At 42.2% G+C, this 12,356-nt stretch overlaps 1 protein-coding gene across 1 annotated transcript in view; it reads left to right on the forward strand.

Annotated features, from left to right (window-relative positions):
- Positions 1-12,356, forward strand: part of LOC137525995 (up-regulator of cell proliferation-like) — a 44,909-nt gene extending 32,553 nt beyond the window's left edge. The window contains exons 3-4 of the mRNA XM_068247205.1: positions 3,004-3,063; positions 7,600-12,356. Coding sequence (XP_068103306.1) covers positions 3,048-3,063; positions 7,600-12,356 — 4,773 coding nt within the window. The 5' untranslated portion in view covers positions 3,004-3,047. The remainder of the gene's footprint in view (positions 1-3,003; positions 3,064-7,599) is intronic.

The following is a 12,356-nucleotide window of genomic DNA, read 5'->3' on the forward strand; positions in this document are numbered from 1 at the left end:
TAGGGAGGCAATGAAATCCTATGGGGGATTTTACCAATTTTGGACCCCTGTAACTCTGGTTTGCAGAGATGTAGGGACCCCATCTTTGGAATCCGAGTCTAACAATATGTCTTCTACCTGCATGAGACATTTCGTGAGATTCAGACGTTGCTAACGGCCATGGCTGCGATTTATGTACGCCACCATCACTACCATTGAAATAGCCCAAATAAACAGGTTTTTGTGACCCTAGGCTATGACCTCTTTGGCCTAGGGGCCCGAAACTCACCAGTCATGTTCCCCCTAAGGGTCCCTACAATGCTAGAAAATTTGGTACTGCTGAGCCATTGCCCTTTGAAAAGATGTGAGATTTTGGAAAGTGAAATAGGGAGGCAATGAAATCCTATGGGGGATTTTACCAATTTTGGACCCCTGTAACTCGGGTTTGCAGAGATGTAGGGACCCCATCTTTGGAATCCAAGTCTAACAATATGTCTTCTACCTGCATGAGACATTTCGTGAGATTCAGACTTTGCTAACGGCCATGGCTGCGATTTATGTACGTCACCATCACTACCATTGAAATAGCCCAAATAAACAGGTTTTTGTGACCCTAGGCTATGACCTCTTTGGCCTAGAGGCCCGAAACTCACCAGTCATGTTCCCCCTAAGGGTCCCTACAATGCTAGAAAATTTGCCACTGCTGAGTAATTGCCCTTTGAAAAGATGTGAGATTTTGGAACTGTAAATAGGAGGCCCATTGAAAGCCTATGGGGGATTTTACCAATTTTGGACCCCTGTAACTCTGGTTTGCAGAGATGTAGGGAACCCATCTTTGGAGCCCAAGTCTAACAATATGTCTTCTACCTGCATGAGACATTTCGTGAGATTCAGTTGTTGCTAACGGCCATTGCTGCGATTTATGTACGTCAGACTCGCCACCATTGAAATTGCCCAATAAACAGGTTTTGTGACCCTAGGCTATGACCTCTTCGGCCTAGGACTGCATTGAACGCGACCCACGCATTGTGCGCATTCTGGACAACACCAATTACTGGGTTTATACCCTTCTGGATCCACGGTACAAACACAATGTTCCAAAACTGCTTGAAGAAAGAGCCAGACAGGTCAAAATGGAAGAATACCAGCAGGCCCTTGTGGAGACTTTAGAGAGGAGATTGACATCCTCCCCTTCCTCTAGCCAGTTGTACGCCGACAGACTGACTTCCGCAAACCCAGGACGACCAGGAGGGCAGCAAACAACACAAGCCGCAGCTAGTGCCCAAAAGGGAATGGTATCGGCAGTGTCCTTGGAGTGGGAAAATTTTCTGACACCCATGCAGCAGCACACAGAACAGCAAGCGTGCAGATCCATCTCCAACACCGATCGCCTGGAGAAGATGGTCAAGGACTACATGTCAGATGGCGTAGCTGTGTTGAACAATCCATCTGCACCCTTCAACTATTGGGTATCGAAGCTAGACACCTGGCACAAACTGGCAATGTACGCAATAGAGGTGCTGGCTTGCCCGGCAGCCAGCGTTATGTCGGAACGCTGTTTCAGTGCTGCCGGAGGTATCGTCACAGATCGGCGGCGTATCCGCCTCTCCACAGAAAATGCAGACCGTCTGACTCAAATTAAAATGAATCAATCCTGGATTGGAAATGACTACGCAACACTCCCGGACCCCAACCAAGTAACATGAACAATGAACATCTGTGATGGGTTAGCGTTTCCGGTCCCTGTTTATTGAACCTCTCATCTGTATTACATTTATGACTGCATGGCGACAAAATGCAAATTGCTATCCGCCCGCTTCTTGTCCTCATGCAAGGCCTGGGTTGTTGTGTCTCAAAGCGTGGCCTTCTCCTCCTGCGCCACCCTCCTCCTGTTCCATCACGTGTGCTGCTGCTGGGTTAGCGTTACCGGTCCCTTTTCCTGGAACCTCTTAAATGTATTACATTTATGACTGCATGCCGACAAAAAGCATGTTACCTGTGCAAAGAAAAGAGACATTTCCCGCATTTAAAAGACAGTTTTCCCTTTGAAACTTTAAAATCGATTTTCTCAAAAACTATAAGCTCTTTTTGCTAAAAAAAAATTCCCTCTTGTACCCACTCCCAAGGTGCACATACCCTGTAAATTTGGGGTATGTAGCATGTAAGGAGGCTTTACAAAGCACAAAAGTTCGGGTCCCCATTGACTTCCATTATGTTCGGAGTTCGGGTCGAACACCCGAACATCGCGGCCATGTTCGGCCTGTTTGGCCCGAATCCGAACATCTAGATGTTCGCCCAACACTAGTAGCTAGGTATAGGCGGTACCCCAGTATAGAAAGTCTGCTATAGCGGGCTTACTCATCTGCTACCCACGTTCAAGCACTGATGTCACTCTTCTCTCAGTGCTGAAACGCTGTGTGCTGGTTAGTGAGCCACAGGCCCGCAGCCAGCACATGTGGCCCTTCCAGCGCTTTGGGGGGGACCAGGGCCCTCAGAAGCCCTGGGCCCCTCACTGCAGTGTCAGTTGTCCCCCCCTGATGGCTGCCCTGGGAGCAACCAACCACTTGAAGCAGGTGGAAAAAAAATCAGCCCGTCACCACTCAAGTAATGCAGTATTATGTGGATGGGAGTAGGTCCTACTCTTGAAAATATGTGGATTTAATCTGATAGTGGCCACGCCCCTGCAGAACCACCCCCTATAAAGACCAGCGGGAGGTAAAACTCATGCACAAAAAAGGGGGAAGAGGTGCACAGGATAAATAAAACTTTGTTAAGAACATAATGAAATAAAAAAAAAATAGTTGGTGGCTTACCTCTCCAATGATGCTAACAAGGATAAACAACAATAAAGACCTTTTTTTCTGCCCAGGCAACACGTTTCATGGGTACTCGCCCACTTCCTCAGGCCAGTGACAGTGCCACTTTAACAATGGTTTGATTATGGTATGATTAATATATACCATAAACATCATATAAGCTTATAAATAGAGAACATATTCTGAATTGTGTTATTTTATCTTGTAGAATGTGACGTGGGACTGAAGTGATCTCTGAGATTTCCTCCCAAGATGGCTAAAAATGCAGGTAGGTTACAGTGCATGGCCAAAAAAGAACAAACAATTGGAGTAATATAAGGTTTTCGGTGTACACTGCTCTACCCAGTTTATCCGACAAAATGTGGGTACATATTATATTGATAATAATAATTAAAAGTGCATAAGCATGCTCACCAACTAGGCTATGTTCACAGTGTCCATTTTATTGTGTTCCCTGTAACAGCAACAACGGGAAATGGCACCAAACGTTACCCGCGTGTTGCATCTCATACAATCAGCATACAGTGAAGTATACAGTAATGAAAAGTATGCTATCACTGACACTGTTTGCATGTGTGTTTTGCAATAACACAATACATGCATGTAGTGTGTTACCATGCCACACGCACCCGCCTCGCTGTGAGCATTGCATAGGTGGTGCATTGCACTGTTCTATGCTGCATTACAAAGAGGGCTCTATGCTCCACCACAACACACCACTATGAACGTAACCTTAAAGAGACTCTGTAACAAAAAAACATCCCCTGGGGGGTACTTACCTCGGCAAAGGGAAGCCTCAGTGTCTCAATGAGGCTTCCCCCTCCCCTGTAGCTGCAGGCAATCGAGCGCTGGCTCCCCTGAAGTGTCCGGCAATCCTCCCCCGACAAGCCTGACAAGCGCTGATAAGCGCTGATTTATTTACCTTCCCTGGCTCCATCCCGGGTGCTGCTGCGGCTCTCAGCAATGCAGATAGGTGGAAATAGCCGATCTCCATCGGGCCCGCTCTACTACGCAGACGCAGGAGACTTGCGCCTGCACAGTAGAGTGGACCGACAGCGATTGGCTATTTCCACCTACCTAGGAGAGCCGATACTTCGCTTGCGCTGGAGACAGGAAGGTAAATATTTACATCCCCGCTATTCGGAGGGGCACAGCGAGACCGCCGTAGGACACAGGAGGATGGGGGAAGCCTTGATCGGATCTGCAGGCTTCCCCCTACCGAGGTGAGTACCCCCCCAGTAGATGTTTTTTTAGTTACAGGTTTTCTTTAAGAGTATGAATCTAGAAAAAAAACTGATTAATAGAATGCCATCAGTGTTGCTTGCAAATTTTCGCCAAATGCATTTTCACATTGAAAACGCCATTTTCGTTTTCAAGATTTTTCAGGAAAATACGCTTAAATTTTTGCATTTTTGCTTTCGAGATTTTCATGTAAATGTGCTAAAATTCTCACATTTTTGCCTAATGGCTTCTGACTTTCGCGGTTAATAGCAAAGCCCCCTTAACACCAAATTTGCAGGGTATGTTAAAGGGAACAGTGGGTATCTGATAAAAAAATAATTTACAAAAAGACCTTATAGTTTTGGAGAAAATCGATTTTAAACTTATGCGAGAAAAAAAGTATACATTTGCTGTACGTGCCGTAAATGCCAGATTATGTATCAGCATAACAGTAGTGTAAATTTATATATATATCAAAAGAAAGAGCAATGAATTTCATGATGGGGTTTCCAGGGGGGTCCATACTAGTGATGTCGCGAACTTGAAATTATCGGTTAAAAAACGCAAATTTGCCACAAAAGTTCGTCAATTGTGCGAACCGCCATAGACTTTAAAGGGAAGATTCTCACAGACTATAAAAAACAAACTGCACTTACCTGGGGCTTCTTCCAGCTCCTGACAGTCGATCGGTGCCCTCGCCGCAGCTCCTCTTCCTCCCGACGTCCAGCGGTGATGAAGCGACCTCGCCAGGTCGGCTTCCGGGTCGGCTTCATGTGCGCTCCACGGCGCGGGTCACGTGGTGTAAGTGATGTCATCTGGTCTCTACTGCGCAGGCGCAGTAGTTCTTTGCTTGCGCAGTAGAGACCCGATGACGTCACGTACACCACGTGACCCGCGCCGTGGAGCGCACATGAAACTGACCCGGAAACCGACCTAGCGAGGTCGGCTTCTTCATCGCTGGACACCGAGAGGGAGAGGAGCTGCGGCGAGGGCACCAATCAACTGCCAGGAGCTGGAAGAAGCCCCAGGTAACTGCAGTTTGTTTTTTATAGTCTGCGCAAACCTTCCCTTTAATGGGCAGGGGAATTCTAAAACCTAGAGGGACTTTTTCTGGCCACAAAAGTGATGTAAAAGTTGTTTAAAGGGGACTAACACCTGTACCATTGCAGACCGGAGGGGGATCCATGGCAAAAAACCCACAAAAAATTACATCATTGACTCAAAGTCATGTTTTAGTCTCTAATGGGCAGAAATCACATTACATTCCTAAATTTGTGGAATAAAGTGCTTTAACCACTTCCTAACCACAGGGTTTTCTCCTAAAAACCACAGCAATTTTCACATATCAGGGAGGCAAGGGTTAATGGACTTAATGTGGGGTATAATTTATTAAAAAAAAAAAAAAAACTCACTGATGCTGATCACTCACTAATGCTGTTGCAGTTATCTGAGATCCTCACACAAGTGATCTCAGTAACTGTAACAGCATAGTGGCTGGTACAATGTTTATAACCATTCTGAATGAAAGAGCACTGCCATTGGCTTTGTCAGTGCTCATTCAAACTTGCAAGCACTTTGATTGGCTTTGTGAACACATGCTCACATCAGACAATCACGTATCACGTGATCGCGCACAGCAGGGACATAAACAGGAGTCACTTATCTATGCCCCTGTGAATTTTAAAGGGGCGTAGATAAGCATGACAGAGATTTCCAAGTGGTTAAAACGTACAGCATTGCCAGGGATCTCAATACAGCCATATTGCGGCTTTATAGCGATCCCTGGCCAAGGCTTCCACTTCCATGGAGTTTCCAGGGGGTCCATACGCAGTTATCACTAAAGCCCCTCTCGTTTTTTTGAGGTGCGGTAAATGTGGTGTTTCGTCTGTCAGTGTGAACCGGGCCTAACCCTTACCCTACCTGATCGATTTGTGTACACACGCTGGACATTTTAAAGCACTTTATTCCACAAACTTAGGAATGTACTGTGATTTCTGCCCATTAGAGATTAAAACTTGACTCTGGGTCAACTGCATTATTTTTGGGGGACTATTTTTGGGATCCCCCTCTGGCATGCCAAGGCCCAGGTGTTAGTCCCCTTGAAACCACTTTCTCATTCCTTTTGTGGCCAGAAACAGTCCCTCCAGGTTTTGGAATTTGTTTGCCCGTTGAATTCTATGGCAGTTCCCATGGTTTGCCAGTTCGTCAACGTTTGTGGCAAATTCCAAAAATGTCAAGTTTGCAACATTACTAGTGCGGACCCCTGGAAACCCCAACATGAAATTCATTGCTCTTTCTTTTGATATATGTAAGTTTACACTACTCTGGTCAGTCTAAGAGAACACCCTTGAAGCTGGAGCCACTTCACTGCCGGGCACAAAAGGAGTCACGTGAAACACACCGGAAAAGGAACAAAAAGACATAAAATCATAGCATAGTCTGTAACAGATGTTACATGGGGAGCTACCATCCTGGGATAGGTTCCTCTGTGGGGGAGAGCACACTCATAGGGTCACCCCCGTCACCAGGTGTTTCAATGAACTAAGGTGGCATGCTCACCTTCTTCCTGGGTTACCCAGGCCAACAGACAGAATCAAATGCTTAGTGAATGATTTCTAATGTTTTTCTCTACACACAATCCACTGTGCATGACATCAATCCTCAAAAAAAAAAAAAAAGATGGGGAGACTATCATAGTGCAGACATTCCATACACATGTGTTAAAAGTAATTTCAAAGGTTAAAAGCACCAGTGCTCAACCTTTTTCACTGCTTCCCACTCTCACAGACAGCTGTATGCGCCTATGGGTTATATAGCCTCCTAACTGGCAACCACATCAATGCTCCAATTATGCAGACTCTATGGACTGAAAAGCCTCCAATAGTGTAAAAACTTCCACATTTATTATAAAAAACATGAGTGCCTACTCACAAACATCCAATAAAAAGTGCTTTGTAAATAAAAACACGGAGGACGTCTCCTTTGAGATCCAGCTGGCCACTTCCTTCCTTAAGCTCCTTCCTACGCGTTTCGTCATCAGACTCATCAGTCCCTCCAGGTTTTGGAATTTGCTTGCCCGTTGAAGTCTATGGCAGTTCCCACACTTTGCTAGTTCACAAACGTTAGTGGCAAATTTCAAAACTTTCAAGTTCAGAACATCACTAGTGTGGACTCTCTGGAAACCCCAACATGAAATTCACTGCTCTTTCTTTTGATATATGTAAGTTTACACTACCGTTACATTGCTACATTATCGTATTTAAATGTGTACTTTTTTCCTATTGTAATTTTAAAATGGATTTTCTCCAAAACTATAAGGTATGTTTAAAAACTGTTTTTTCCTCTTGCACCCACTGTTCTCCGTAAAATATCCTGCCCATTTGGTGATTCTAGCTGGTAAGGGGGCTGTGCTATTAACCACAAAAGTCAGCAGCTATTAGGCAAAAAAAAATATTTGGGCAATTTTTCACTTGACATAGCAAAAATTCTACTTATTTTGGCGAAAATAAGGCAAAAAAGAATATTTGAATTTTTGTTCATCACTGAATGCCATCTCTTCTTCTTTTTTTCTTTTTTTTTACAGGTGAAGAAACAACACTGAAAGTGTTATTGCAAAAGTTGGGGTTAGAACGTTTTACAACATCAAAACTTACACTTAGAGAACTTCTGAACATTGGATCGAAGATCTATAAGGCAACAAAGCTTCAGCCATTTGAAAATATTCCATGGTACTTCCTTCAAAAACTTCTTGGCCTGATTGGATCGGCAAGGAATTTGCACCTAGAGGAAACAGAAACATCTGAGGACAGCCATGAATTTAGTGTTGATGATTTATTTGAGAATACCGAAGTTGTATCAAATTCTGTCAACCCTCTTGACATAGTTTGTGCTCTCCTACATTGTTCTGACAAACTTCTTCAGCAGGAGATCATAAGAAAGATGTCCATGTGCCAGTTTGCCGTTCCTCTGATTCTTCCTGCTGGTGATGGTTCAGATGAATGTACCTTCATGTTATGGGCAATGAGAGATATTGTAAAGACGTGGAGACCAAAAAAAACAGAAGACAGTCGGAGGTGTATAGAAAAAGGTATCGCACACATTCCTTTACCAATATATTCCTTTGTAAGGCTACAGGATTATAGTTCCTCGAAATCTCACATTCTTAATCAAATTTTGAGTCCAGAAGAACAACTTCATGATTTTTTTATACACAAAAACTTAAATGGTGGAAATGTTCCAAGGAGAATCTCTAATGGGCTTGTGGAACTAGTGTGGTATTTTCCTACTGGTAGTGATTCTGATGTGTTTGATGATCCAATCACTGTTGCAAATTTGCGAGGGGACCTACAAAGTAACACGAGACAATTCAATCTTCTCACAAAAGTCTCAGCAATGGTCTTTATATTTATTGAAAATATAGAGGAGGACAATGAGTTTTTCACAGATATTGATGTTTCAAATGAAAAATACTTTTTTATGGTCACCCTCCAGGCATCCAGTAACAGAAATGAAAAATTCAACATGTTCCTAGAAAACTTAGCAAAAGTCGGAATTCGTAATTATTTTTTCATTGTGAGCAAAGATAACGTAGGACGGAGACACTCTGAATATCTTTCAACATTATTCTCGGATCTCAAGGATCATATCATGGTTCAGGATCCAAACATGTCTCAAGACAGACAAACAGCAAAAAACCTACAAATACTTATAAAAAGACATTTGTTGGCAGTCAACATTAAGGTAACGCTTGAAGACATTTCCTATACTGCATGTGAACTTGGGATGAGCATAGATGAGAATTGTGAGGAGTGTAAAAACACTAAGGTTCTTGCACGTGAAATTACACAGCAAATAAAAGATATGGAAGATTATAAGAAAGAAAATCTTAAACTGCAAGGATGTATTTGGAATGAACTGTCTAAACTTGAGAAGGAACTATGTCAGCTGAGGAAGCAAGGTACCATGTATGGAGAGGAATACAAATTCCAGATAAATAGGAAAATTGAGGACCTTCGCAGACAACAGAATCAGCAGGAAGTTCCAGATGGCATGAGGAAATTTCTAGTGGCCTTCACTAAACAGTCTCAAGTAGAGTTAAATTATTTCTTAAAGTGGATGAAGTTTTACCTTGATTCAATGCTAAGCAACAATGTATCACCACTTCTGTCTGTAGAGCACAAAAACATGAGTCAACATGTGTTGCAAAGTAATTTGGGTGTTGAACATTTTATTCGCGAACTGGGGCAGTTTTATGAGGCTGAGTGTTTTTTGTTCAGAAACAGAGAAATGAAAATTAGCCATGGACAATTCCAGACTCTTCCAGGAATAGCAGCTGACCTTTTGCTTAATGGATTCCCTCTAGAGTTGTTTGATGGTGATGCCTCCAACAGCCCTTTGCAGTGGATAACTGATGTACTGATTGAGCTGGACAGAAAGACAGGAGGGAAGTGCAGAATGAGGGTAATATCTGTACTGGGCATACAAAGCACAGGGAAATCCACCCTTCTGAACACTATGTTTGGTCTGCAGTACCCAGTGTCCAGCGGAAGATGCACGCGAGGAGCCTTCATGACATTTCTTAAAGTAGAAGAGGACTTTCAATTGGAGTTGGGGTGCAACTTTATTGTGGTGATAGATACTGAAGGACTAAAAGCTGCTGAGTTGGCTGGTCTTGATGATAGCTCTGAACATGACAATGAGTTGGCCACACTAGTTGTTGGGTTGAGTGATATCACCATCATAAACATGTCCATGGAAAATACCTCAGAAATGAGAGACATTTTGCAAATTGTGGTCCACGCATTTCTCAGAATGAAACATATTGGGAAGAAGCCCAACTGCCAGTTTGTACACCAGAACGTAAGCGATATGTGTGCTGATGAGAAGATCATGAGAGATAAGAAGGTCCTGCTGCAACAGCTAGATGAGATGACAAGAGTAGCAGCAAAGATGGAAGATAACGCAGATTTCACACAGTTCTCTGATATCATTGAGTATGACATTGAAAAGCACAACTGGTACATTCCCAGCTTGTGGCGTGGTGTTCCCCCCATGGCTTCAATCAGCCCTGGATACAGTGAGCTTGTTTTTAAATTCAAAATGTATTTATTGAATTTCATCAAGCAAAAAACACACTCTGATTCCAGTACCATCAAGGATTTTGTTGAGTGGATAAAGAGTTTGTGGAATGCTGTGAAGCACGAAAAATTCATTTTCAGCTTTAGAAGCTGCCTGGTAGCTGATGCCTATAATCAGCTGTGTATATTTTATTCAAATATGGAGTGGAAATTCAGGAAGGAGGCCCATAACTGGATGATCAGGGCTGAAAATGAGATAAAAAACAAGGTCACAGAGGAAACAGAACCTGAGGTTCCACTGGAGCTACTAGACGAAATGAATCAAACGCTGCAAAAGGAAGAAAAGATCATGATAAAATCCCTTGAAGAATATTTTGACGGTAAGAAAAATCATGTGAAACTGATAGAAAAATACAAAGAAGATTTTATGAGAAGTATTTCGCTGTTAAAAAATGAGTTAGAAAGTTACCTAAATGAGAAATGCAGGGAAGTCCTTCATATCCAAATTGGTAAATATAAGATAAAAGCGATAAAAGCAACTTTTCATGACAAAATAGCCCAAAAAGCCAAAACGCTTCTCAATAATTACAGAGAAGAGGAACAGAAGTTATGTGAAAATGAACTGGAAAGAGAGTTTGAAAAATTGTGGAATAGCACATTACAGGGATTGAATGTAAATGGTTTGAAAAGACAAGACATTGGTAAAATTATGCTGGAACATTTACGCAAGGACATGAGCAATAAGGCGGGTTACATCAACGAGAAACTCATTAAGCTCAACAGCTTGGAAAAATATCAAACCAGAGATTTTAAAATAAAACCCAAACATTTTGAAGGAACCTCATTTGTTTTCAACAAAAATATCCTGACTGACCAATTCCAGAGTGATGCAAAGGATGTAGCTATTACGATTATTGACAGATGCTTCAGTTCTGTCGCAAATATTGTTTCCAGCAAAGTGGACTACAATAAAATATATGGTCAGAAACTTCTAGAGATTATAAGCAAGGGCCTTAGTGAAAAAGAGGTGCACACATTTCACTTCAAACAGTGGTTTGAGTTGGATCTTAAACTTTTGGTTTTTGGGAAAGCATATCCAATGTTTCAGAAGATGCATGAAGACTTCATCCATGAAAATGACTCAAAACTTTGTCTGGAAAAATTAAAGCCCAACTATTTGATCCTGTTTAAACAAGTTTTTATAGCAACAAGTGACTGTAAAATTAGGGCTCAGGAATTTTGCAAAATATGCCTGAAGCCAGCATTGTCTGAATATGTGTTTTCAAACCTTGGCATGCACATCGTTGATGACATCCTAACCAGTGAAGACTCCATTAAATATGGCAGCAGGACATTCTTCCAGACTGCTCTGTTGAGAGACCTCCTAGTAGAGAAAAAATTTGACGATTATGTTAAATACTGTCTTCACTATGAAAGGTTTTTAAAAGACTGGATTACAAAATACATTATATCTCGGTACAAAGAGTCTGGGAGTATGAAAAAGCTAATTTCAATTCTTCTGTCAGCTGTTACTAAGAAAATCAAAGAAGTCCTTGAGCAAGACTCACTCCTAAATCAGGCAGAGCTGTCTCAAGCTTTAAAAGACTTTCGTAAATTCTTAAATGATGATTTAGTTATATCACAGGATCACATAAACCTGGTCTCCTTTGAAATTAAGGAAGAAGTTCCCCAGTTCTTTCAATATGTCAAGATTTCTTTAGATGACATTGCAAGCCAAGTAGAAGCAGAACTGGAATGTCTGAATACTAAAGATTTGCTAACAAGACTTTCAGTGCAACCCCAAGAAGAGTTGTTTAAAAAGGTGTTTGGATGCGGGAAAAGGTGTCCGTTTTGCAAAGTCCCCTGTGAAGCTGGTGGTTCTGATCACAAGAAACACTTTTCATCAATTCATCGGCCTCAAGGATTGGGAAAATACAGGAACACGGAAACCAATGTTCTTTGCCATGAATTATGTTCAACGGATGTTGTAGGTAACAGAGACTTTAAGGGTGCCGAGACGAAGTGGAAACCACATCCTTACAAAGAGTACTATGCGGTTTTCCCAGATTGGAAAATTCAGCCTGATCCAAGTATTGAAGCTGCTGTATATTGGAAATATATTTTTAAAGAGTTTAATGAGGCATTTGCCAAAGAATATGATGCTTTACCTGCTGAGTTACCTGAAGACTGGTACAATATAACCAAAGAGGATGCTTTCAAAAGCCTGGAAAGGAATAAAACAGCAGGTCCAGGAAACACGTAA

The sequence above is a fragment of the Hyperolius riggenbachi genome, chromosome 7, assembly GCF_040937935.1.
Source record: "Hyperolius riggenbachi isolate aHypRig1 chromosome 7, aHypRig1.pri, whole genome shotgun sequence".
Lineage (NCBI taxonomy): Eukaryota > Metazoa > Chordata > Amphibia > Anura > Hyperoliidae > Hyperolius > Hyperolius riggenbachi.